This window comes from Eucyclogobius newberryi, unplaced genomic scaffold (assembly GCF_026437365.1).
Source record: "Eucyclogobius newberryi isolate DKJ021-1_F unplaced genomic scaffold, fEucNew1.0.hap1 SCAF_13, whole genome shotgun sequence".
Taxonomy (NCBI): Eukaryota; Metazoa; Chordata; class Actinopteri; order Gobiiformes; family Gobiidae; genus Eucyclogobius; species Eucyclogobius newberryi.
In genome coordinates, this window is record NW_027315757.1 from 29,181,185 (window position 1) to 29,204,163 (window position 22,979).

A 22,979-nucleotide genomic window follows, 5' to 3' on the forward strand; every position below is an offset into this window, starting at 1 on the left:
ATAACGTTGTGGCATTTCAGTGTAGGCAGGACTGGCTGGAGAACCAGGAGTTTCCACCAGCCCCTTTGCCGTGTGGCAGCGTGGATTCAATAAAGCGCTGCTGGTAAAGAGTTTGGTAAATTATAGGCTGCAAATAAGCCATTATTTCAACACTAGGGATGTTTCTGAGACCATAAAGGCACTCTACACTGCCCAATCTTCATGCCAGTATTTATTTTACGTCGATAGAGCTCATATTTACATTGTTCAGGTTATTTTAGCTGATTGACATTTTTTTTATTTTAAATGTATTTATTTTTATGCAGCACTATCAAAGTGTTATTTCACAAGCATATTTCTCACATGATAAGGAAAGATAAGTCAAAGGAGCAAAGGCTACTGTCCTCAGAGGTTCCAAAAAAAATCTTGATTTCAGACATCCCGATAAAAATCTGACATGAACTAGTAGTTAGTAAACATAAATCTTTTTTTATTTCCTACATGTTGTTGTTGTTAGGGTTATTAGGTTAGGTTATATTTTTGTTACGAAATTGCTAGATAACCGAGATCACGGAGACGGCCACGCAGACCAAAAAGTCCAGGACCGAATTTTAGGTGAAAATTATTGTTAATATTGAGGATTACCAATCATTATCAACATTGAGGAAAACAATCTCTGATTTGATACCACTCTTTTCTTTGACCAGAATTGTCTCCTTTTCACTTTATCATCACTAATATGGTTCCATTTCCCAAATTAAAATCCCTTCTTCTGACCTGTTGATATTCCTGGCAGACGTCGGGTTGAGCGAGGGTGTTGGTCACCTCTTCAAGATGTGGTTTAAGGAGGGGCTTGTGGCAGCCTCCCAACACTGCAGCAAGAACCATGAGGGGAACCCAGGGATGAGAGGCAGAGGAGGGGCATGTCACATGATCCAGCATCAACTTGAGGAAGACGGCGGGAGGGACAAAGGTTCCCAGTAGTTTTGCAGCTGCCAGACACTATGTGGGCAGAGATTATAAACAAAAAAGATAAAAGAGGATGTAAGTAACAGGAAACAATGTATTAACCTTGCACATCTATAAAGATCCAGATTTAACAGGTGCATCCATGGTCCTTGGGCTGCGTTTGACTAAGCATAAAATGAGAACTCGTGTGTCACCAAATGTGTTGACATGGAGCTCAACAGATGGGAAATCAGTCTAGTAGTGTTCACATATTTGGGTCAAGACAGTGAGTCAAAAATATTACACGTATAATAGTAAATGTGCATAAAATATGATTTACTTACGTTATTAACTACATCCTTTTCTGCGTCCATGCAGGCTCTATAAAGTGTGGCCAGCAGAGGTTGGAGGTGTTGTGTGCAGTGGTCTTCCGCGTGCAGGAGCAGCACAGAGAGCAGTTGTGATGTTCGAACTCGAGTAGCAACCAACCAATCAGACACATCGTGGGTGATCGCAGGTACCAGTCTACCAAGGTTTCTGACAACGAGCTCTCTACAGCCCAGCCCAGGACGCTCCACTGCAACATATGACAGGATTTTACAGTTATTAATCAGTAATGTAAAATTTACAATAAGGAACTATCTATTTGATAAATATTAAGAGCAGAATAAATGATAAATTAAACGTGCGAAGGAAACAACACAACTATTTAGATAACAGTGTAAACTTGAGCAAGAGCAAAAAAATAGAAACTAAAATAAGCCATTTAAATAAAATATAGTCCTATAAAAATGCACCTAAATGTAAAGTGGTGTGGTGGACAGTTTATGTCACATAAACTTTACTTATTCAAATCAGGAAGTTCTCAAAACATTTCTTAAGCTAGTCACAAACAGGAGGAATTAAAATGTGAATAGACGTAGAAGATAATCCTTGAATCAAACTTTCTTCTCACAATAATTTAATTTATAAACATTTTGATGTTGTGACATCATTACTCTGCATTGATTTTAGTTTTTTCAAAAATGTAAAAACACAAAAACAAAACAAATTAAAGCTGCAAGCGGCATCCAACGGCCCTCGCGGGCCGCCGGCCTCCCGACTCTGCTCTCTGCATTTTACAGAGTTTGCGCTAACGCAATTGTCTAAGAACTAAGACAGCGACACATTGGACATGTACAATGCTGTGCTTAACCAGTGCAAATGAACACAAATGTCGGTCAAATGTGCAGCTCCAGCGCACAGAGACCGTGACACTTGGAATAAAAATATGGATAACTTTTGATGCTCCGCTTGTGTAGATTATTTTCCCAAAATATGAGCTTGATCGAGCTATTGCCCACAGAGGAGTTCATTAAAGTGTGAAGCATAAATGTGAACATTTCAAGGATTTGGCGTTTTTCCCATTTGTGACATATATTTGCGGCTCTACCGCACAGAGACCCTAGTACTTGATATCAAAATATGGATAACTTTTGATGCCCCGCTTGTGTAGATGATTCTCCCCAAATATGAACTTGATCGGGTTTTCGCCCTAGGAGGAGTTTGTTAAAGTGTGAAGTGTAAAAATGTGGTCATTTTAGAGATTTTGCGGTTTTCCCATAGGGATAACATGGGATGTTTCTGTCATTGCTACGGCTACGCTTTACCAAATATGACTTTGGCTCCCATACTTTTAATTTGGGGATGGCAAATGAGAATTGTGTGCAAAATGTCATGTCATTTGGAAAAACTCTTTTTATAGGCCACTCTGAAGGCCAAATAGTCTAAATTCTGCGAAAAGTTTGCGGCTCAGCTGCACAGAGACCGTAAATGTTATCCATAAAATTTGAATAACTTTAGATGCCCCACTTGTCTAGAGGAGGTACACCGATTTTGAGATTGGTGGGCCAAACGCACTAGGAGGAGTTTGTTAAAGTGTGAAGCGTAAATGTGAACATTTCAAGGATTTGGCGTTTTTCCCATTTGTGACAGTATATTTGCAGCTCCACGGCACAGAGACCGTAGCACTTAAAATCAAAATATGGATAACTTTTGATGCCCCGTTTGTGTAGATGATTTTCCCCAAATATGAGTTTGATCGAGCTATCGCCCTGGGAGGAGTTTGATAAAGTGTGAAGCGTAAAAATGTGGTCATTTTAGAGATTTTGCTGTTTTCCCATTTGTGACATATATTTGCGGGTCCGCCACACAGATACCGTAGCACTTAGAATCAAAATATGGATAACTTTTGATGCCCCGCTTGTGTAGATGATTTTTCCCAAATATGAGTTTGATCGGACAATCGCCCTAGGAGGAGTTTGTTAAAGTGTGAAGCGTAAAAATGTGGTGATTTGAGCGATTTTGCGAGTTTCCCATAAGGATAACATGGGATGTTTCTGTCATCGCTACGGTTATGCCGTACAAAATATGACTTTGGCTCTCATACTTGTATGATCAGGATGGCAAATTAGAATTTTGTGCAAAATATCATGTCACTTGGGAAAACTCTATTGTTTATAGGCCACTCTGAAGGCCAAATAGTCAGAATTCTGGGAAACGTTTGCGGCTCCGTCGCACAGAGACCGTAAAAGCTATCCTTAAAATTTGGATAACTTTAGATGCACCACTTGTCTAGAGGACGTACACCGATTTTGAGGTTGGTGGGCAAAACGCACTAGGAGGAGTGTAAAACATCAAAATGTGGTAATTTGAGAGATTTATCGGTTTTCCCATAGGGATAACATGGGAGGTTTCTGTCATCGCTACGACTACGCCGTAAAAATTTAGGCATTTTTGTGATTGGCTTTTGTGATCGGGACGGCAAAATAGAATTTTGGGTAAAGTTTAGACAATTTTGGTAAAACTAATTTTTGACCTTCAATGTTAATTTAAAGGTAACTCTATAGGGGGCGCTATCGCGTCCATTTCAATTTTGTCAGCCTAAACTGGTCCAAACTAGAAAGTTTAACAACTGATTCAAATTTGGTCCTAATCGGACTGGTTTTGATCAAATGGGAGCAATTTTTAGATCTGCAATATTCCAAAATAAGTTGTCCAACTTTGCGGCTGCGCCGCACACAGACCGGTAAAGGTATCTCAAAAAATTGGATAACTTTAGATGCCCCACTTGTCCAGAGGACGTACGCCGATTTTGAAGTCGGTGGGCAAAACGCCCTAGGAGGAGTTCGTCAAAGTTTGACGTGAACAAAATGGCTAACACAGCGTGTTTTCATTTTCAAAGGAAGATGGCGGCCATAGGGTAAGTCTGGGGGCGTGGCCACAATATATATATATTTTTTTGTCCTCACGAGAGGAATGCGTGTCCCGAATTTCGTAGCTTTACGCCAAAGTTGACCTCGGGGCGTCTCCCATAGGCGCAATGTATTTTGACTTTTGTCGGTGGCGCTGTCGCGCCATTTTTTAACGAAAAAAAAAAAGGCCCAGAAAAAACAAAATTTTTCGCCGATTCTGAATTTTGGGCAAAGTTTGGTGAGTTTTTGAGCATGTTCAGGGGGTCAAATTAGAGCTCAAAAAGCAGAAGAACAAGAAAAATAATAAAAAATATAGCCGCAAGCGGCAATGATCGGCCCTCGCCACGCCGCCGCCACACCGCCGCAAGAGGAGGGGGCGCTAACGCGCCCCAATTGTCCTTTTATTACGCCTACTGCTGAATCTGTGACGCTGTCACATCTTCTCCCCTTTGTTTTACCATCAAAAAGCTATTTTATTTTGAATTCTTGGCAAAATGTGCGGCTTTGCCGCACAGACACCGTGACTCTTTGAATGAAAATGTGGATAACTTTTGATGGTCCTGAAGATGAGTCTCACCAAATTTCAGGTTAATAGGGCTGACGCCCTGGGAGGAGTTTGTGAAAGTCTAAAGTGTAAACATGTTCTGGCCCCATTGGAATAACATGGGAGGTTTCGGTCATCGTTACGGCAACGCCATAACAATTATGACATGGGTCTCATTGACTTTTTTGATGGGGATGCTAAAATTGAGTTGTGTGTCAAATTTCATATAATTTCGCAAAACTAAACATTTAACCTCCATATAAAATCTGTAGGGGGCGCTGTGGCGCCAAATGAATTTATTTCACTTCAAGTAGGTTTAGGGCAAAGAGTTTAACAACTGATTCTAATTTGACGCAATTCGGACTTTATCTGCGCAAACGGCAGAAATTTTAAATATGGGAGATTTCTGAAATTTTAGTTACAGTTTGCGGCTTCGCCGCACAGAGACCGTGAGAGGTATCAATGTAATTTGGATAACTTTTGATGTCCCACTCCTCAGTAGCATTTTCACCAAATTTCAGCTTTTTAGGGCCAACGCCCTGGGAGGAGTTCGTAAAAGTACGACGTTTGGAAAGACTCCGAAGTCATGTTTAGCCATTTTTGAAGCAATATGGCCGACATTTGGTTCGGGGGACGGCGTTGCCGTAATAATATTTTTTACTTCTCTTGTCACCATCTACCTCTGCGCCAAATTTCATGATTCTACGATCAGATTTTTTTTGGGTCATTTCCCATCTCTCAATGCATTTTTGGTACATTTGGTGGCGCTGACGCGCCAATTTGTTTTATTTTAGAAAAGGGAAATAGCCAGAATGTAGAGAGGCACGATTTTTAGAGGTGTGCAAATTTTTGTGACTTTTCGTCAATGTTCACTGGGTGAAAAATAGGGGGGTTGGTCCCGAGAAGAAGAAGAAAGAAAGAAAGAAAGAAAGAATAATATTCCGATGCGAAAACAATGTTTCCCATTTTTCAAATATCATAAACTATACATTTTCGGAAAGCGCTCGCGCTTTCCTACCTCATGGTGTGGGTCCCTGGTCACTGACGGGTACTTTCGATAATTTTGAGTGGGCTCCGCCCACTTTGTGTTTTTGGCCCTCTATACAGTAATAATGTTCAATTTTTGCATTACATGCTTATATGCACGGAACATGCAAGAGATGGGGAACGTATTCGTGAGCTACTTAGCGCAAATGAGTGCTTTATATGGGGATGACGACCGCTTCGCGGTCGTCATCCCAATGTAAAGTGCTCGTTTAGTGCGAACTTTTGCACGGGCTTCGCCCGTTTACAACGGTAATGTTCCATTTTCCTACAACTAATTAGTATGCACGGGGCGTGCATGAGTGGAGGAGTGCGTTAGTGAGTGTTTGGAAGTGGGCGAGCGCTTCGCGCTCGATTTCGTGCGCACTACGTGCGCACTTTCGCAGCCGTGCTTCGCACGGCCTTACGAGATTAATAGGCCTCTCGCCAGCTTGTGGCGCTCGGGCCTAATTAAAGCCGCAAGCGGCATCCAACGGCCCTCGCGGGCCGCCGGCCTTCCGACTGCACTTTCGACGTGATAAAGATGGCGCCCTTATTGTGTTGGATTAAAAAAGAACTTGACAGACGGCGACACAATTGACATGGCCAATCCAGTGCAAATGAACACAAGTGTCGGTAAAATGTGCGGGTCCGCCGCACAGAGACCGTGACACTTGGAATAAAAAAAATATGGACAACTTTTGATGCCCCGCTTGTGTAGATGATTTTCTCCAAATATGAGTTTGATCGGACAATCGCCCTAGGAGGAGTTTGTTAAAGTGTGAAGCGTAAATGTGAACATTTCAGAGATTTTGCTGTTTTCCCATTTCTGACATATATTTGCGGGTCCGCCACACAGAGACCGTAGCACTTAGAATCAAAATAAGGATAAGTTTTGATGCCCCGCTTGTGTAGATGATATTCTCCAAATATGAGTTTGATCGGACAATCGCCCTAGGAGGAGTTTGTTAAAGTGTGAAGCGTAAAAATGTGGTGATTTAAGCGATTCTACAATTTTCCCATAAGGATAACATGGGATGTTTCTGTCATCGCTACGGTTACGCCGTACAAAATATGACTTTGGCCCTCATACTTTTATGATCAGGATGGCAAATTAGAATTTTGTTCAAAATATCATGTCATTTGGAAAAACTCTATTGTTTATAGGCCACTCTGAAGGCCAAATAGTCAGAATTCTGGGAAACGTTTGCGGCTCCGTCGCACAGAGACCGTAAAAGTTATCCTTAAAATTTGGATAACTTTAGATGCCCCACTTGTCTAGAGGACGTACACCGATTTTGAGGTCGGTGGGCAAAACGCACAAGGAGGACTTCGTTAAAGTGTAAGACATTAAAATGTGGATATTCGAGAGATTTAGCGGTTTTCCCATAGGGATAACATGGGAGGTTTATGTCATCGCTACGACTACGCCGTAAAAATTAAGGCATTTGTCTGATTGGCTTTTTTGATTGCGACGCCAAAATAGAATTTTGGGTAAAGTTTAGAAAATTTTGGTAAAACTAATTTTTGACCTTCAATGTTAATTTAAAGGTCACTCTGTAGGGGGCGCTATCGCGCCCATTTCAATTTTGTCATCATAAACTGGTCCAAACTAGAAAGTTGAACAACTGACTCAAATTTGGTCCTAATCGGACTTGTTTTGATCAAATGGGAACAATTTTTAGATCTGCAATATCCCAAAATAAGTTGTCCAACTTTGCGGCTGCGCCGCACACAGACCGTAAAAGGTATCTCAAAAAATTGGATAACTTTAGATGCCCCACTTGTCCAGAGGATGTCCGCCGATTTTGAAGTCGGTGGGCAAAACGCCCTAGGAGGAGTTCGTCAAAGTTTGACGTGAACAAAATGGCTAACACAGCGTGTTTTCATTTTCAAAGGAAGATGGCGGGCATAGGGTAATTCTGGGGGCGTGGCCACAATAATATTTGTTTTTTGTCCTCACAAGAGGAATGCGTGTTCCGAATTTCGTAGCTCTACGACAAAGTTGACCTCGGGGCGTCTCCCATAGGCGCAATGTATTTTGACTTTTGTCGGTGGCGTTGTCACGCCATTTTTTAACGAAAAAAAAAATGGCCCAGAAAAAACAAAATTTTTCGCCGATTTGGAATTTTGGGTAAAGTTTGGTGAGTTTTTGAGCATGTTCAGGTGGTAAAATTAGAGCTCAAAAAGCAGAAGAACAAGAAAAATAATAAAAATTAAAGCCGCAAGCGGCATCCAACGGCCCTCGCGGGCCGCCGGCCTTCCGACTCTGCGCTTTTGACTTGATAAAGATGGCGCCCTTATTGTGTGTTGAATAAAAAAAGAACTTGACAGACGGCGACACAATGGACATGGCCAATCCAGTGCAAATGAACACAAGTGTCAGTCAAATTTGCTGCGCCGCCGCACAGAGACCGTAGCACTTGGAATAAAAATATGGATAACTTTTGATGCCGCGCTTGTGTAGATGATTTTTCCCAAAGTAAAGCTTGACCGAGCTATTGCCCACGGAGGAGTTTGTTAAAGTGTGAAGCGTAAATGTGAACATTTCAAGGATTTGGCGTTTTTCCCATTTGTGACAGTATATTTGCAGCTCCACGGCACAGAGACCGTACCACTTAAAATCAAAATATGGATAACTTTTGATGCCCCGTTTGTGTAGATGATTTTCCCCAAATATGAGCTTGATCGGGCAATCGGCCTAGGAGGAGTTCGTTAAAGTGTGAAGCGTAAAAATGTGGTGATTTTAGAGATTTCGCTGTTTTCCCATTTCTGACATATATTTGCGGGTCCGCCACACAGAGACCGTAGCACTTAGAATCAAAATATGGGTAAGTTTTGATGCCCCGCTTGTGTAGATGATATTCTCCAAATATGAACTTGATCGGACAATCGCCCTAGGAGGAGTTTGTTAAAGTGTGAAGCGTAAAAATGTGGTGATTTGAGCGATTCTACGATTTTCCCATAAGGATAACATGGGATGTTTCTGTCAACGCTACGGTTACGCCGTACAAAATATGACTTTGGCTCTCATACTTGTATGATCAGGATGGCAAATTAGAATTTCGTTCAAAATATCATGTCATTTGGAAAAACTCTATTGTTTATAGGCCACTCTGAAGGCCAAATAGTCAGAATTCTGGGAAACGTTTGCGGCTCCGTCGCACAAAGACCGTAAAAGTTATCCTTAAAATTTGGATAACTTTAGATACACCACTTGTCTAGAGGACGTACACCGATTTTGAGGTTGGTGGGCAAAACGCACTAGGAGGACTTCGTTAAAGTGTAAAACATAAAAATGTGGTAATTTGAGAGATTTTGTGGTTTTCCCATAGGGATAACATGGGAGGTTTCTGTCATCGCTACGACTACGGCGTAAAAATTTAGGCATTTTTGTGATTGGCTTTTGTGATCGGGACGGCAAAATAGAATTTTGGGTAAAGTTTAGACAATTTTGGTAAAACTAATTTTTGACCTTCAATGTTAATTTAAAGGTCACTCTGTAGGGGGCGCTATCACTGCCATTTCAATTTTGTCAGCCTAAACTGGTCCAAACTAGAAAGTTTAACAACTGATTCAAATTTGGTCCTAATCGGACTGGTTTTGATCAAATGGGAGCAATTTTTAGACCTGCAATATTCCAAAATAAGTTGTCCAACTTTGCGGCTGCGCCGCACACAGACCGTAAAAGGTATCTCAAAAAATTGAATAACTTTAGATGCCCCACTTGTCCAGAGGACGTACGCCGATTTTGAAGTCGGTGGGCAAAACGCCCTAGGAGGAGTTCGTCAAAGTTTGACGTAAACAAAATGGCTAACTCAGCTTGTTTTCATTTTCAAAGGAAGATGGCGGCCATAGGGTAAGTTTGGGGGCGTGGCCACAATGATTTTTTTTGTTTATCCTCACGAGAGGAATGCGTGTCCCGAATTTCGTAGCTTTACGCCAAAGTTGACCTCGGGGCGTCTCCCATAGGCGCAATGTATTTTGACTTTTGTCGGTGGCGCTGTCGCGCCATTTTTTAACGAAAAAAAAAATGGCCCAGAAAAAATAAAATTTTTCGCCGATTCTGAATTTTGGGCAAAGTTTGGTGAGTTTTTGAGCATGTTCAGGGGGTCAAATTAGAGATCAAAGCGCTGAAGAAGAACAAGAAAAATAATAATAATTAAAGCCGCAAGCGGCATCCAACGGCCCTCGCGGGCCGCCGGCCTTCCGACTCTGCGCTTTCGACTTGATAAAGATGGCGCCCTTATTGTGTCTTGAATTAAAAAAGAACTTGACAGACGGCGACACATTCGACATGGCCAATCCAGTGCAAATGAACACAAGTGTCAGTCAAATTTGCTGCGCCGCCGCACAGAGACCGTAGCACTTGGAATATAAATATGGATAGCTTTTGATGCCCCGCGTGTGTAGATGATATTTCCCAAAGTAAAGCTTGATTGAGCTATTGCCCACGGAGGAGTTCATTAAAGTGTGAAGCATAAAAATGTGGTCATTTTAGAGATATCGCGGTTTTCTGACATATATTTGCGGGTCCGCCACACAGAGACTGTAGCACTTAGAATCAAAATATGGATAAGTTTTGATGCCCCGCTTGTGTAGATGATATTCTCCAAATATGAACTTGATCGGACAATCGCCCTAGGAGGAGTTCATTAAAGTGTGAAGCGTAAAAATGTGGTGATTTGAGCGATTCTGCGATTTTTCCATAAGGATAACATGGGATGTTTCTGTCATCGCTACGGTTACGCCGTACAAAATATGACTTTGGCTCTCATACTTTTATGATCAGGATGGCAAATTAGAATTTTGTTCAAAATATCATGTCATTTGGAAAAACTATATTGTTTATAGGCCACTCTGAAGGCCAAATAGTCAGAATTCTGGGAAACGTTTACGGCTCCGTCGCACAGAGACCGTAAAAGTTATCCTTAAAATTTGGATATCTTTAGATGCCCCACTTGTCTAGAGGACGTACACCGATTTTGAGGTTGGTGGGCAAAACGCACTAGGAGGAGTTCGTTGAAGTGTAAAACATAAAAATGTGGTAATTTGAGAGATTTGGTGGTTTTCCCATAGGGATAACATGGGAGGTTTCTGTCATCGCTACGACTACGCCGTAAAAATTTAGGCATTTTTGTGATTGGCTTTTGTGATCGGGACGGCAAAATAGAATTTTGGGTAAAGTTTAGACAATTTTGGTAAAACTAATTTTTGACCTTCAATGTTAATTTAAAGGTCACTCTGTAGGGGGCGCTATCGCGGCCATTTCAATTTTGTCAGCCTAAACTGGTCCAAACTAGAAAGTTTAACAACTGATTCAAATTTGGTCCTAATCGGACTGGTTTTGATCAAATGGGAGCAATTTTTAGATCTGCAATATTCCAAAATAAGTTGTCCAACTTTGCGGCTGCGCCGCACACAGACCGTTACAGGGATCTCAAAAAATTGAATAACTTTAGATGCCCCACTTGTCCAGAGGACGTCCGCCGATTTTGAAGTCGGTGGGCAAAACGCCCTAGGAGGAGTTCGTCAAAGTTTGACGTGAACAAAATGACTAACACAGCGTATTTTCATTTTCAAAGGAAGATGGCGGCCATAGGGTAAGTCTGGGGGCGTGGCCACAATGATTTTTTTTGTTCGTCCTCACGAGAGGAATGCGTGTCCCGAATTTCGTAGCTTTACGCCAAAGTTGACCTCGGGGCGTCTCCCATAGGCGCAATGTATTTTGACTTTTGTCGGTGGCGCTGTCGCGCCATTTTTTAACGAAAAAAAAAAAGGCCCAGAAAAAACAACATTTTTCGCCGATTCTGAATTTTGGGCAAAGTTTGGTGAGTTTTTGAGCATGTTCAGGGGGTCAAATTAGAGCTCAAAAAGCAGAAGAACAAGAAAAATAATAAAAAATATAGCCGCAAGCGGCAATGATCGGCCCTCGCCACGCCGCCGCCACACCGCCGCCACGCCGCAAGAGGAGGGGGCGCTAACGCGCCCCAATTGTCCTTTTATTACGCCTACTGCTGAATCTGTGACGCTGTCACATCTTCTCCCCTTTGTTTTACCATCAAAAAGCTATTTTATTTTGAATTCTTGGCAAAATGTGCGGCTTTGCCGCACAGACACCGTGACTCTTTGAATGAAAATGTGGATAACTTTTGATGGTCCTGAAGATGAGTCTCACCAAATTTCAGGTTAATATGTCTAACGCCCTGGGAGGAGTTTGTGAAAGTCTAAAGTGTAAACATGTTCTGGCGATTTCCCCATTGGAATAACATGAAAGTTTTCGGTCATCGTTACGGCAACGCCATAACAATTATGACATGGGTCTCATTGACTTTTTTGATGGGGATGCCAAAATTGAGTTGTGTGTCAAATTTCATATAATTTCGCAAAACTAAACATTTAACCTCCATATAAAATCTGTAGGGGGCGCTGTGGAGCCAAATGAATTTATTTCACTTCAAGTAGGTTTAGGGCAAAGAGTTTAACAACTGATTCTAATTTGACGCAATTCGGACTTTATCTGCGCAAACGGCAGAAATTTTAAATATGGGAGATTTCTGAAATTCTAGCTACAGTTTGCGGCTTCGCCGCACAGAGACCGTGACAGGTATCAATGTAATTTGGATAACTTTTGATGTCCCACTCCTCAGTAGCATTTTCACCAAATTTCAGCTTTTTAGGGCCAACGCCCTGGGAGGAGTTCGTAAAAGTACGACGTTTGGAAAAACTCCGAAGTCATGTTTAGCCATTTTTGAAGCAATATGGCCGACATTTGGTTGGGCGGACGGCGTTGCCGTAATAATATTTTTTACTTCTCTTGTCACCATCTACCTCTGCGCCAAATTTCATGATTCTACGATCAAATTTTTTTGGGGTCATTTCCCATCTCTCAATGCATTTTTGGTACATTTGGGGGCGCTGACGCGCCAATTTTTTTTATTTTAGAAAAGGGAAATAGCCAGAATGTAGAGAGGCACGATTTTTAGAGGTGTGCAAATTTTTGTGACTTTTCGTCAATGTTCACTGGGTGAAAAATAGGGGGGTTGGTCCCGAGAAGAAGAAAGAAAGAATATTAAAGCCGCAAGCGGCATCCAACGGCCCTCGCATACTAATTAGTACATACTAATTGCATGCATACTAATTAGTAGTAGGAAAATGGAACATTACCGTTGTAAACGGGCGAAGCCCGTGCAAAAGTGCGCACTAAACGAGCACTTTATAAAGCACTCATTTGCGCGAAGTACCTCACGAATACGTTCCCCATCTCTTGCATGTTCCGTGCATATAAGCATGTAATGCAAAAAATGAACATTATTACTGTATAGAGGGCCAAAAACACAAAGTGGGCGGAGCCCACTCAAAATTAACGAAAGTACCCGTCAGTGACCAGGGACCCACACCATGAGGTAGGAAAGCGCGAGCGCTTTCCGAAAATGTATAGTTTATGATATTTGGAAAATGGGAAACATTGTTTTCGTATCGGAATATTTAGGCCCGAGCCCCAGCAGGGCGGAGGGCCTATTGCCTTCGGCAGCGTTGCAACTGGCAAGTACAGTGAACTAGCCCATGCCGAAGGCATGGATCATGCATACTTATGCATGCTTACTTCCTGCTATGACAGAAATAGTCAACAATGAGTGAATGGGCGTAGCCCATTCACTCATTGTTGACAACAGCAGCGCGAAGCGCTGCATTCCTCCAAAATCACTCCTGGCATCGTCCCGTACGCGAGAATCCATGCCGCAGGCATGGGCCATACTTGTATCTGCTCAAATCAATGGAAGTCTATGGGGAGTGGGCGGGGCATCCCGACGGAATAGGGAGTGACGAGCGCGTAAGCGCTCGTAATGATGATTCCACCCCATGGCGGCATCGGGAAGGCTTAGAGCTTTCAAACAATGTATAATTTGTTGTTATAGTGGAAACGGCTATATTGTTTTTGCTAAAAATATTATTATTTTTTTTATTAGGCCCGAGCCCCAGCAGGGGGAGGGCCTATTGCTCCCGCAACGCTGCCGAAGGCAGCGTTGCAACTGTCTGACCAAACATGCGGGCGCAGCCCGCATGTTTGGTACCCCGTCGCCCCTGGCAAGTACAGTGAACTAGCCCATGCCGAAGGCATGGATCATGCATACTTACTCCTGCTATGACAGAAATAGTCAACAATTAGTGAATGGGCGTAGCCCATTCACTAATTGTTGACAACAGCAGCGCGAAGCGCTGCATTCCTCCAAAAACCCTCCTGGCATCGTCCCGTACGCGAGAATCCATGCCTCAGGCATGGGCCATGCTTGTATCTGCTCAAATCAATGGAAGTCTATGGGGAGTGGGCGGGGCATCCCGACGGAATAGGGAGTGACGAGCGCGTAAGCGCTCGTAATGATGATTCCACCCCATGGCGGCATCGGGAAGGCTTAGAGCTTTCAAACGATGTATCATTTGTTGTTATAGTAAAAACGGCTATATTGTTTTTGCTAAAAATATTATTATTATTATTATTATTATTATTTTTCTTGTTCTTCTTCAGCGCTTTGATCTCTAATTTGACCCCCTGAACATGCTCAAAAACTCACCAAACTTTGCCCAAAATTCAGAATCGGCGAAAAATTTTATTTTTTCTGGGCCATTTTTTTTTTCGTTAAAAAATGGCGCGACAGCGCCACCGACAAAAGTCAAAATACATTGCGCCTATGGGAGACGCCCCGAGGTCAACTTTGGCGTAAAGCTACGAAATTCGGGACACGCATTCCTCTCGTGAGGACGAACAAAAAAAATCATTGTGGCCACGCCCCCAGACTTACCCTATGGCCGCCATCTTCCTTTGAAAATGAAAATACGCTGTGTTAGTCATTTTGTTCACGTCAAACTTTGACGAACTCCTCCTAGGGCGTTTTGCCCACCGACTTCAAAATCGGCGGACGTCCTCTGGACAAGTGGGGCATCTAAAGTTATTCAATTTTTTGAGATACCTTTAACGGTCTGTGTGCGGCGCAGCCGCAAAGTTGGACAACTTATTTTGGAATATTGCAGATCTAAAAATTGCTCCCATTTGATCAAAACCAGTCCGATTAGGACCAAATTTGAATCAGTTGTTAAACTTTCTAGTTTGGACCAGTTTAGGCTGACAAAATTGAAATGGCCGCGATAGCGCCCCCTACAGAGTGACCTTTAAATTAACATTGAAGGTCAAAAATTAGTTTTACCAAAATTGTCTAAACTTTACCCAAAATTCTATTTTGCCGTCCCGATCACAAAAGCCAATCACAAAAATGCCTAAATTTTTACGGCGTAGTCGTAGCGATGACAGAAACCTCCCATGTTATCCCTATGGGAAAACCACCAAATCTCTCAAATTACCACATTTTTATGTTTTACACTTCAACGAACTCCTCCTAGTGCGTTTTGCCCACCAACCTCAAAATCGGTGTACGTCCTCTAGACAAGTGGGGCATCTAAAGTTATCCAAATTTTAAGGATAACTTTTACGGTCTCTGTGCGACGGAGCCGTAAACGTTTCCCAGAATTCTGACTATTTGGCCTTCAGAGTGGCCTATAAACAATAGAGTTTTTCCAAATGACATGATATTTTGAACAAAATTCTAATTTGCCATCCTGATCATAAAAGTATGAGAGCCAAAGTCATATTTTGTACGGCGTAACCGTAGCGATGACAGAAACATCCCATGTTATCCTTATGGAAAAATCGCAGAATCGCTCAAATCACCACATTTTTACGCTTCACACTTTAATGAACTCCTCCTAGGGCGATTGTCCGATCAAGTTCATATTTGGAGAATATCATCTACACAAGCGGGGCATCAAAACTTATCCATATTTTGATTCTAAGTGCTACAGTCTCTGTGTGGCGGACCCGCAAATATATGTCAGAAAACCGCGATATCTCTAAAATGACCACATTTTTATGCTTCACACTTTAATGAACTCCTCCGTGGGCAATAGCTCAATCAAGCTTTACTTTGGGAAATATCATCTACACACGCGGGGCATCAAAAGCTATCCATATTTATATTCCAAGTGCTACGGTCTCTGTGCGGCGGCGCAGCAAATTTGACTGACACTTGTGTTCATTTGCACTGGATTGGCCATGTCGAATGTGTCGCCGTCTGTCAAGTTCTTTTTTAATTCAAGACACAATAAGGGCGCCATCTTTATCAAGTCGAAAGCGCAGAGTCGGAAGGCCGGCGGCCCGCGAGGGCCGTTGGATGCCGCTTGCGGCTTTAATTTTTCTTGTTCTTCATCGCTTTGATCTCTAATTTGACCCCCTGAACATGCTCAAAAACTCACCAAACTTTGCCCAAAATTCAGAATCGGCGAAAAATTTTATTTTTTCTGGGCCATTTTTTTTTTCGTTAAAAAATGGCGCGACAGCGCCACCGACAAAAGTCAAAATACATTGCGCCTATGGGAGACGCCCCGAGGTCAACTTTGGCGTAAAACTACGAAATTCGGGACACGCATTCCTCTCGTGAGGACGAACAAAAAAAATCATTGTGGCCACGCCCCCAGACTTACCCTATGGCCGCCATCTTCCTTTGAAAATGAAAATACGCTGTGTTAGTCATTTTGTTCACGTCAAACTTTGACGAACTCCTCCTAGGGCGTTTTGCCCACCGACTTCAAAATCGGCGGACGTCCTCTGGACAAGTGGGGCATCTAAAGTTATTCAATTTTTTGAGATACCTTTAACGGTCTGTGTGCGGCGCAGCCGCCAAGTTGGACAACTTATTTTGGAATATTGCAGATCTAAAAATTGCTCCCATTTGATCAAAACCAGTCCGATTAGGACCAAATTTGAATCAGTTGTTAAACTTTCTAGTTTGGACCAGTTTAGGCTGACAAAATTGAAATGGCCGCGATAGCGCCCCCTACAGAGTGACCTTTAAATTAACATTGAAGGTCAAAAATTAGTTTTACCAAAATTGTCTAAACTTTACCCAAAATTCTATTTTGCCGTCCCGATCACAAAAGCCAATCACAAAAATGCCTAAATTTTTACGGCGTAGTCGTAGCGATGACAGAAACCTCCCATGTTATCCCTATGGGAAAACCACCAAATCTCTCAAATTACCACATTTTTATGTTTTACACTTCAACGAACTCCTCCTAGTGCGTTTTGCCCACCAACCTCAAAATCGGTGTACGTCCTCTAGACAAGTGGGGCATCTAAAGTTATCCAAATTTTAAGGATAACTTTTACGGTCTCTGTGCGACGGAGCCGCAAACGTTTCCCAGAATTCTGACTATTTGGCCTTCAGAGTGGCCTATAAACAATAGAGTTTTTCCAAATGACATGACATTTTGCACTAAATTCTAATTTGCCATCCTGATCATACAAGTATGAGAGCCAAAGTCATATTTTGTACGGCGTAACCGTAGCGTTGACAGAAACATCCCATGTTATCCTTATGGGAAAATCGTAGAATCGCTCAAATCACCACATTTTTACGCTTCACACTTTAACAAACTCCTCCTAGGGCGATTGTCCGATCAAGCTCATATTTGGGGAAAATCATCTACACAAGCGGGCCATCAAAACTTACCCATATTTTGATTCTAAGTGCTACGGTCTCTGTGTGGCGGACCCGCAAATATATGTCAGAAATGGGAAAACAGCGAAATCTCTAAAATGACCACATTTTCACGCTTCACACTTTCACCAACTCCTCCTAGGCCGATTGCCCGATCAAGCTCATATTTGGGGAAATCATCTACACAAATGGGGCATCAAAAGTTATCCATATTTTGATTTTAAGTGCTACGGTCTCTGTGCCGTGGAGCTGCAAATATACTGTCACAAATGGGAAAAACGCAAAAATCCTTGAAATGTTCACATTTATGCTTCACACTTTAATGAACTCCTCTGTGGGCAATAGCTCGATCAAGCTCATATTTGGGAAAAATAATCTACACAAGCGGAGCATCAAAAGTTATCCATATTTTTATTCCAAGTGTCACGGTCTCTGTGCGCTGGAGCTGCATATTTGACCGACATTTGTGTTCATTTGCACTGGTTGTCCACATGTCCAATGTGTCGCTGTCTTAGTTCTTAGATAATTGCGTTAGCGCCATCTCTGTAAAATGCAGAGAGCAGAGTCGGAAGGCCGGCGGCCCGCGAGGGCCGTTGGATGCCGCTTGCGGCTTTAATTTTTCTTGTTCTTCATCGCTTTGAACTCTAATTTGACCCCCTGAACATGCTCAAAAACTCACCAAACTTTGTCCAAAATTCAGAATCGGCGAAAAATTTTGTTTTTTCTGGGCCATTTTTTTTTTCCTAAAAAAATGGCGCGATAGCGCCACCGACAAAAGTCAAAATACATTGCGCCTATGGGAGACGCCCCGAGGTCAACTTTGTCGTAAAGCTACGAAATTCGGAACACGCATTCCTCTTGTGAGGACAAAAAACAAATATTATTGTGGCCACGCCCCCAGACTTACCCTATGGCCGCCATCTTCCTTTGAAAATGAAAACACGCTGTGTTAGCCATTTTGTTCACGTCAAACTTTGACGAACTCCTCCTAGGGCGTTTTGCCCACCGACTTCAAAATCGGCGGACGTCCTCTGGACAAGTGGGGCATCTAAAGTTATCCAATTTTTTGAGATACCTTTTACGGTCTGTGTGCGGCGCAGCCGCAAAGTTGGACAACTTATTTTGGGATATTGCAGATCTAAAAATTGTTCCCATTTGATCAAAACGAGTCCGATTAGGACCAAATTTGAATCAGTTGTTCAACTTTCTAGTTTGGACCAGTTTATGATGACAAAATTTAAATGGGCGCGATAGCGCCCCCTACAGAGTGACCTTTAAATTAACATCGAAGGTCAAAAATTAGTTTTACCAAAATTTTCTAAACTTTACCCAAAATTCTATTTTGGCGTCCCGATCAAAAAAGCCAATCAGACAAATGCCTTAATTTTTACGGCGTAGTCGTAGCGATGACATAAACCTCCCACGTTATCCCTATGGGAAAACCGCTAAATCTCTCGAATATCCACATTTTTACGCTTCACACTTTAACGAACTCCTCCTAGTGCGTTTTGCCCACCGACCTCAAAATCGGTGTACGTCCTCTAGACAAGTGGGGCATCTAAAGTTATCCAAATTTTAAGGATAACTTTTACGGTCTCTGTGCGACGGAGCCGTAAACGTTTCCCAGAATTCTGACTATTTGGCCTTCAGAGTGGCCTATAAACAATATAGTTTTTCCAAATGACATGATATTTTGAACAAAATTCTAATTTGCCATCCTGATCATAAAAGTATGAGAGCCAAAGTCATATTTTGTACGGCGTAACCGTAGCGATGACAGAAACATCCCATGTTATCCTTATGGAAAAATCGCAGAATCGCTCAAATCACCACATTTTTACGCTTCACACTTTAATGAACTCCTCCTAGGGCGATTGTCCGATCAAGTTCATATTTGGAGAATATCATCTACACAAGCGGGGCATCAAAACTTATCCATATTTTGATTCTAAGTGCTACAGTCTCTGTGTGGCGGACCCGCAAATATATGTCAGAAAACCGCGATATCTCTAAAATGACCACATTTTTATGCTTCACACTTTAATGAACTCCTCCGTGGGCAATAGCTCAATCAAGCTTTACTTTGGGAAATATCATCTACACACGCGGGGCATCAAAAGCTATCCATATTTATATTCCAAAAGCTACGGTCTCTGTGCGGCGGCGCAGCAAATTTGACTGACACTTGTGTTCATTTGCACTGGATTGGCCATGTCGAATGTGTCGCCGTCTGTCAAGTTCTTTTTTAATTCAAGACACAATAAGGGCGCCATCTTTATCAAGTCGAAAGCGCAGAGTCGGAAGGCCGGCGGCCCGCGAGGGCCGTTGGATGCCGCTTGCGGCTTTAATTTTTCTTGTTCTTCATCGCTTTGATCTCTAATTTGACCCCCTGAACATGCTCAAAAACTCACCAAACTTTGCCCAAAATTCAGAATCGGCGAAAAATTTTATTTTTTCTGGGCCATTTTTTTTTTCGTTAAAAAATGGCGCGACAGCGCCACCGACAAAAGTCAAAATACATTGCGCCTATGGGAGACGCCCCGAGGTCAACTTTGGCGTAAAACTACGAAATTCGGGACACGCATTCCTCTCGTGAGGACGAACAAAAAAAATCATTGTGGCCACGCCCCCAGACTTACCCTATGGCCGCCATCTTCCTTTGAAAATGAAAATACGCTGTGTTAGTCATTTTGTTCACGTCAAACTTTGACGAACTCCTCCTAGGGCGTTTTGCCCACCGACTTCAAAATCGGCGGACGTCCTCTGGACAAGTGGGGCATCTAAAGTTATTCAATTTTTTGAGATACCTTTAACGGTCTGTGTGCGGCGCAGCCGCAAAGTTGGACAACTTATTTTGGAATATTGCAGATCTAAAAATTGCTCCCATTTGATCAAAACCAGTCCGATTAGGACCAAATTTGAATCAGTTGTTAAACTTTCTAGTTTGGACCAGTTTAGGCTGACAAAATTGAAATGGCCGCGATAGCGCCCCCTACAGAGTGACCTTTAAATTAACATTGAAGGTCAAAAATTAGTTTTACCAAAATTGTCTAAACTTTACCCAAAATTCTATTTTGCCGTCCCGATCACAAAAGCCAATCACAAAAATGCCTAAATTTTTACGGCGTAGTCGTAGCGATGACAGAAACCTCCCATGTTATCCCTATGGGAAAACCACCAAATCTCTCAAATTACCACATTTTTATGTTTTACACTTCAACGAACTCCTCCTAGTGCGTTTTGCCCACCAACCTCAAAATCGGTGTACGTCCTCTAGACAAGTGGGGCATCTAAAGTTATCCAAATTTTAAGGATAACTTTTACGGTCTCTGTGCGACGGAGCCGCAAACGTTTCCCAGAATTCTGACTATTTGGCCTTCAGAGTGGCCTATAAACAATAGAGTTTTTCCAAATGACATGACATTTTGCACTAAATTCTAATTTGCCATCCTGATCATACAAGTATGAGAGCCAAAGTCATATTTTGTACGGCGTAACCGTAGCGTTGACAGAAACATCCCATGTTATCCTTATGGGAAAATCGTAGAATCGCTCAAATCACCACATTTTTACGCTTCACACTTTAACAAACTCCTCCTAGGGCGATTGTCCGATCAAGCTCATATTTGGGGAAAATCATCTACACAAGCGGGCCATCAAAACTTACCCATATTTTGATTCTAAGTGCTACGGTCTCTGTGTGGCGGACCCGCAAATATATGTCAGAAATGGGAAAACAGCGAAATCTCTAAAATGACCACATTTTCACGCTTCACACTTTCACCAACTCCTCCTAGGCCGATTGCCCGATCAAGCTCATATTTGGGGAAATCATCTACACAAATGGGGCATCAAAAGTTATCCATATTTTGATTTTAAGTGCTACGGTCTCTGTGCCGTGGAGCTGCAAATATACTGTCACAAATGGGAAAAACGCAAAAATCCTTGAAATGTTCACATTTATGCTTCACACTTTAATGAACTCCTCTGTGGGCAATAGCTCGATCAAGCTCATATTTGGGAAAAATAATCTACACAAGCGGAGCATCAAAAGTTATCCATATTTTTATTCCAAGTGTCACGGTCTCTGTGCGCTGGAGCTGCATATTTGACCGACATTTGTGTTCATTTGCACTGGTTGTCCACATGTCCAATGTGTCGCTGTCTTAGTTCTTAGATAATTGCGTTAGCGCCATCTCTGTAAAATGCAGAGAGCAGAGTCGGAAGGCCGGCGGCCCGCGAGGGCCGTTGGATGCCGCTTGCGGCTTTAATTTTTCTTGTTCTTCATCGCTTTGAACTCTAATTTGACCCCCTGAACATGCTCAAAAACTCACCAAACTTTGTCCAAAATTCAGAATCGGCGAAAAATTTTGTTTTTTCTGGGCCATTTTTTTTTTCCTAAAAAAATGGCGCGATAGCGCCACCGACAAAAGTCAAAATACATTGCGCCTATGGGAGACGCCCCGAGGTCAACTTTGTCGTAAAGCTACGAAATTCGGAACACGCATTCCTCTTGTGAGGACAAAAAACAAATATTATTGTGGCCACGCCCCCAGACTTACCCTATGGCCGCCATCTTCCTTTGAAAATGAAAACACGCTGTGTTAGCCATTTTGTTCACGTCAAACTTTGACGAACTCCTCCTAGGGCGTTTTGCCCACCGACTTCAAAATCGGCGGACGTCCTCTGGACAAGTGGGGCATCTAAAGTTATCCAATTTTTTGAGATACCTTTTACGGTCTGTGTGCGGCGCAGCCGCAAAGTTGGACAACTTATTTTGGGATATTGCAGATCTAAAAATTGTTCCCATTTGATCAAAACGAGTCCGATTAGGACCAAATTTGAATCAGTTGTTCAACTTTCTAGTTTGGACCAGTTTATGATGACAAAATTTAAATGGGCGCGATAGCGCCCCCTACAGAGTGACCTTTAAATTAACATCGAAGGTCAAAAATTAGTTTTACCAAAATTTTCTAAACTTTACCCAAAATTCTATTTTGGCGTCCCGATCAAAAAAGCCAATCAGACAAATGCCTTAATTTTTACGGCGTAGTCGTAGCGATGACATAAACCTCCCACGTTATCCCTATGGGAAAACCGCTAAATCTCTCGAATATCCACATTTTTACGCTTCACACTTTAACGAACTCCTCCTAGTGCGTTTTGCCCACCGACCTCAAAATCGGTGTACGTCCTCTAGACAAGTGGGGCATCTAAAGTTATCCAAATTTCAAGGATAGCTTTTACGGTCTCTGTGCGACGGAGCCGCAAACGTTTCCCAGAATTCTGACTATTTGGCCTTCAGAGTGGCCTATAAACAATAGAGTTTTTCCAAATGACATGATATTTTGAACAAAATTCTAATTTGCCATCCTGATCATAAAAGTATGAGAGCCAAAGTCATATTTTGTACGGCGTAACCGTAGCGATGACAGAAACATCCCATGTTATCCTTATGGGAAAATCGTAGAATCGCTCAAATCACCACATTTTTACGCTTCACACTTTAACGAACTCCTCCTAGGGCGATTGTCCGATCAAGTTCATATTTGGAGAATATCATCTACACAAGCGGGACATCAAAACTTGTCCATATTTTGATTCTAAGTGCTACGGTCTCTGTGTGGCGGACCCGCAAATATATGTCAGAAATGGGAAAACAGCGAAATCTCTGAAATGTTCACATTTACGCTTCACACTTTA

General features: G+C 42.3%; 1 protein-coding gene across 1 annotated transcript in view; it reads right to left on the reverse strand.

Moving 5' to 3' along the window:
* dnaaf5 (dynein axonemal assembly factor 5) overlaps nucleotides 1–22,979 on the reverse strand; it is a 39,832-nt gene that overhangs the window by 15,026 nt on the left and 1,827 nt on the right. Inside the window, exons 3-4 of the mRNA XM_072443857.1 lie at nucleotides 1,272–1,565; nucleotides 757–981 (exon numbers count right to left, since the gene is read on the reverse strand). Coding sequence (XP_072299958.1) covers nucleotides 757–981; nucleotides 1,272–1,565 — 519 coding nt within the window. The remainder of the gene's footprint in view (nucleotides 1–756; nucleotides 982–1,271; nucleotides 1,566–22,979) is intronic.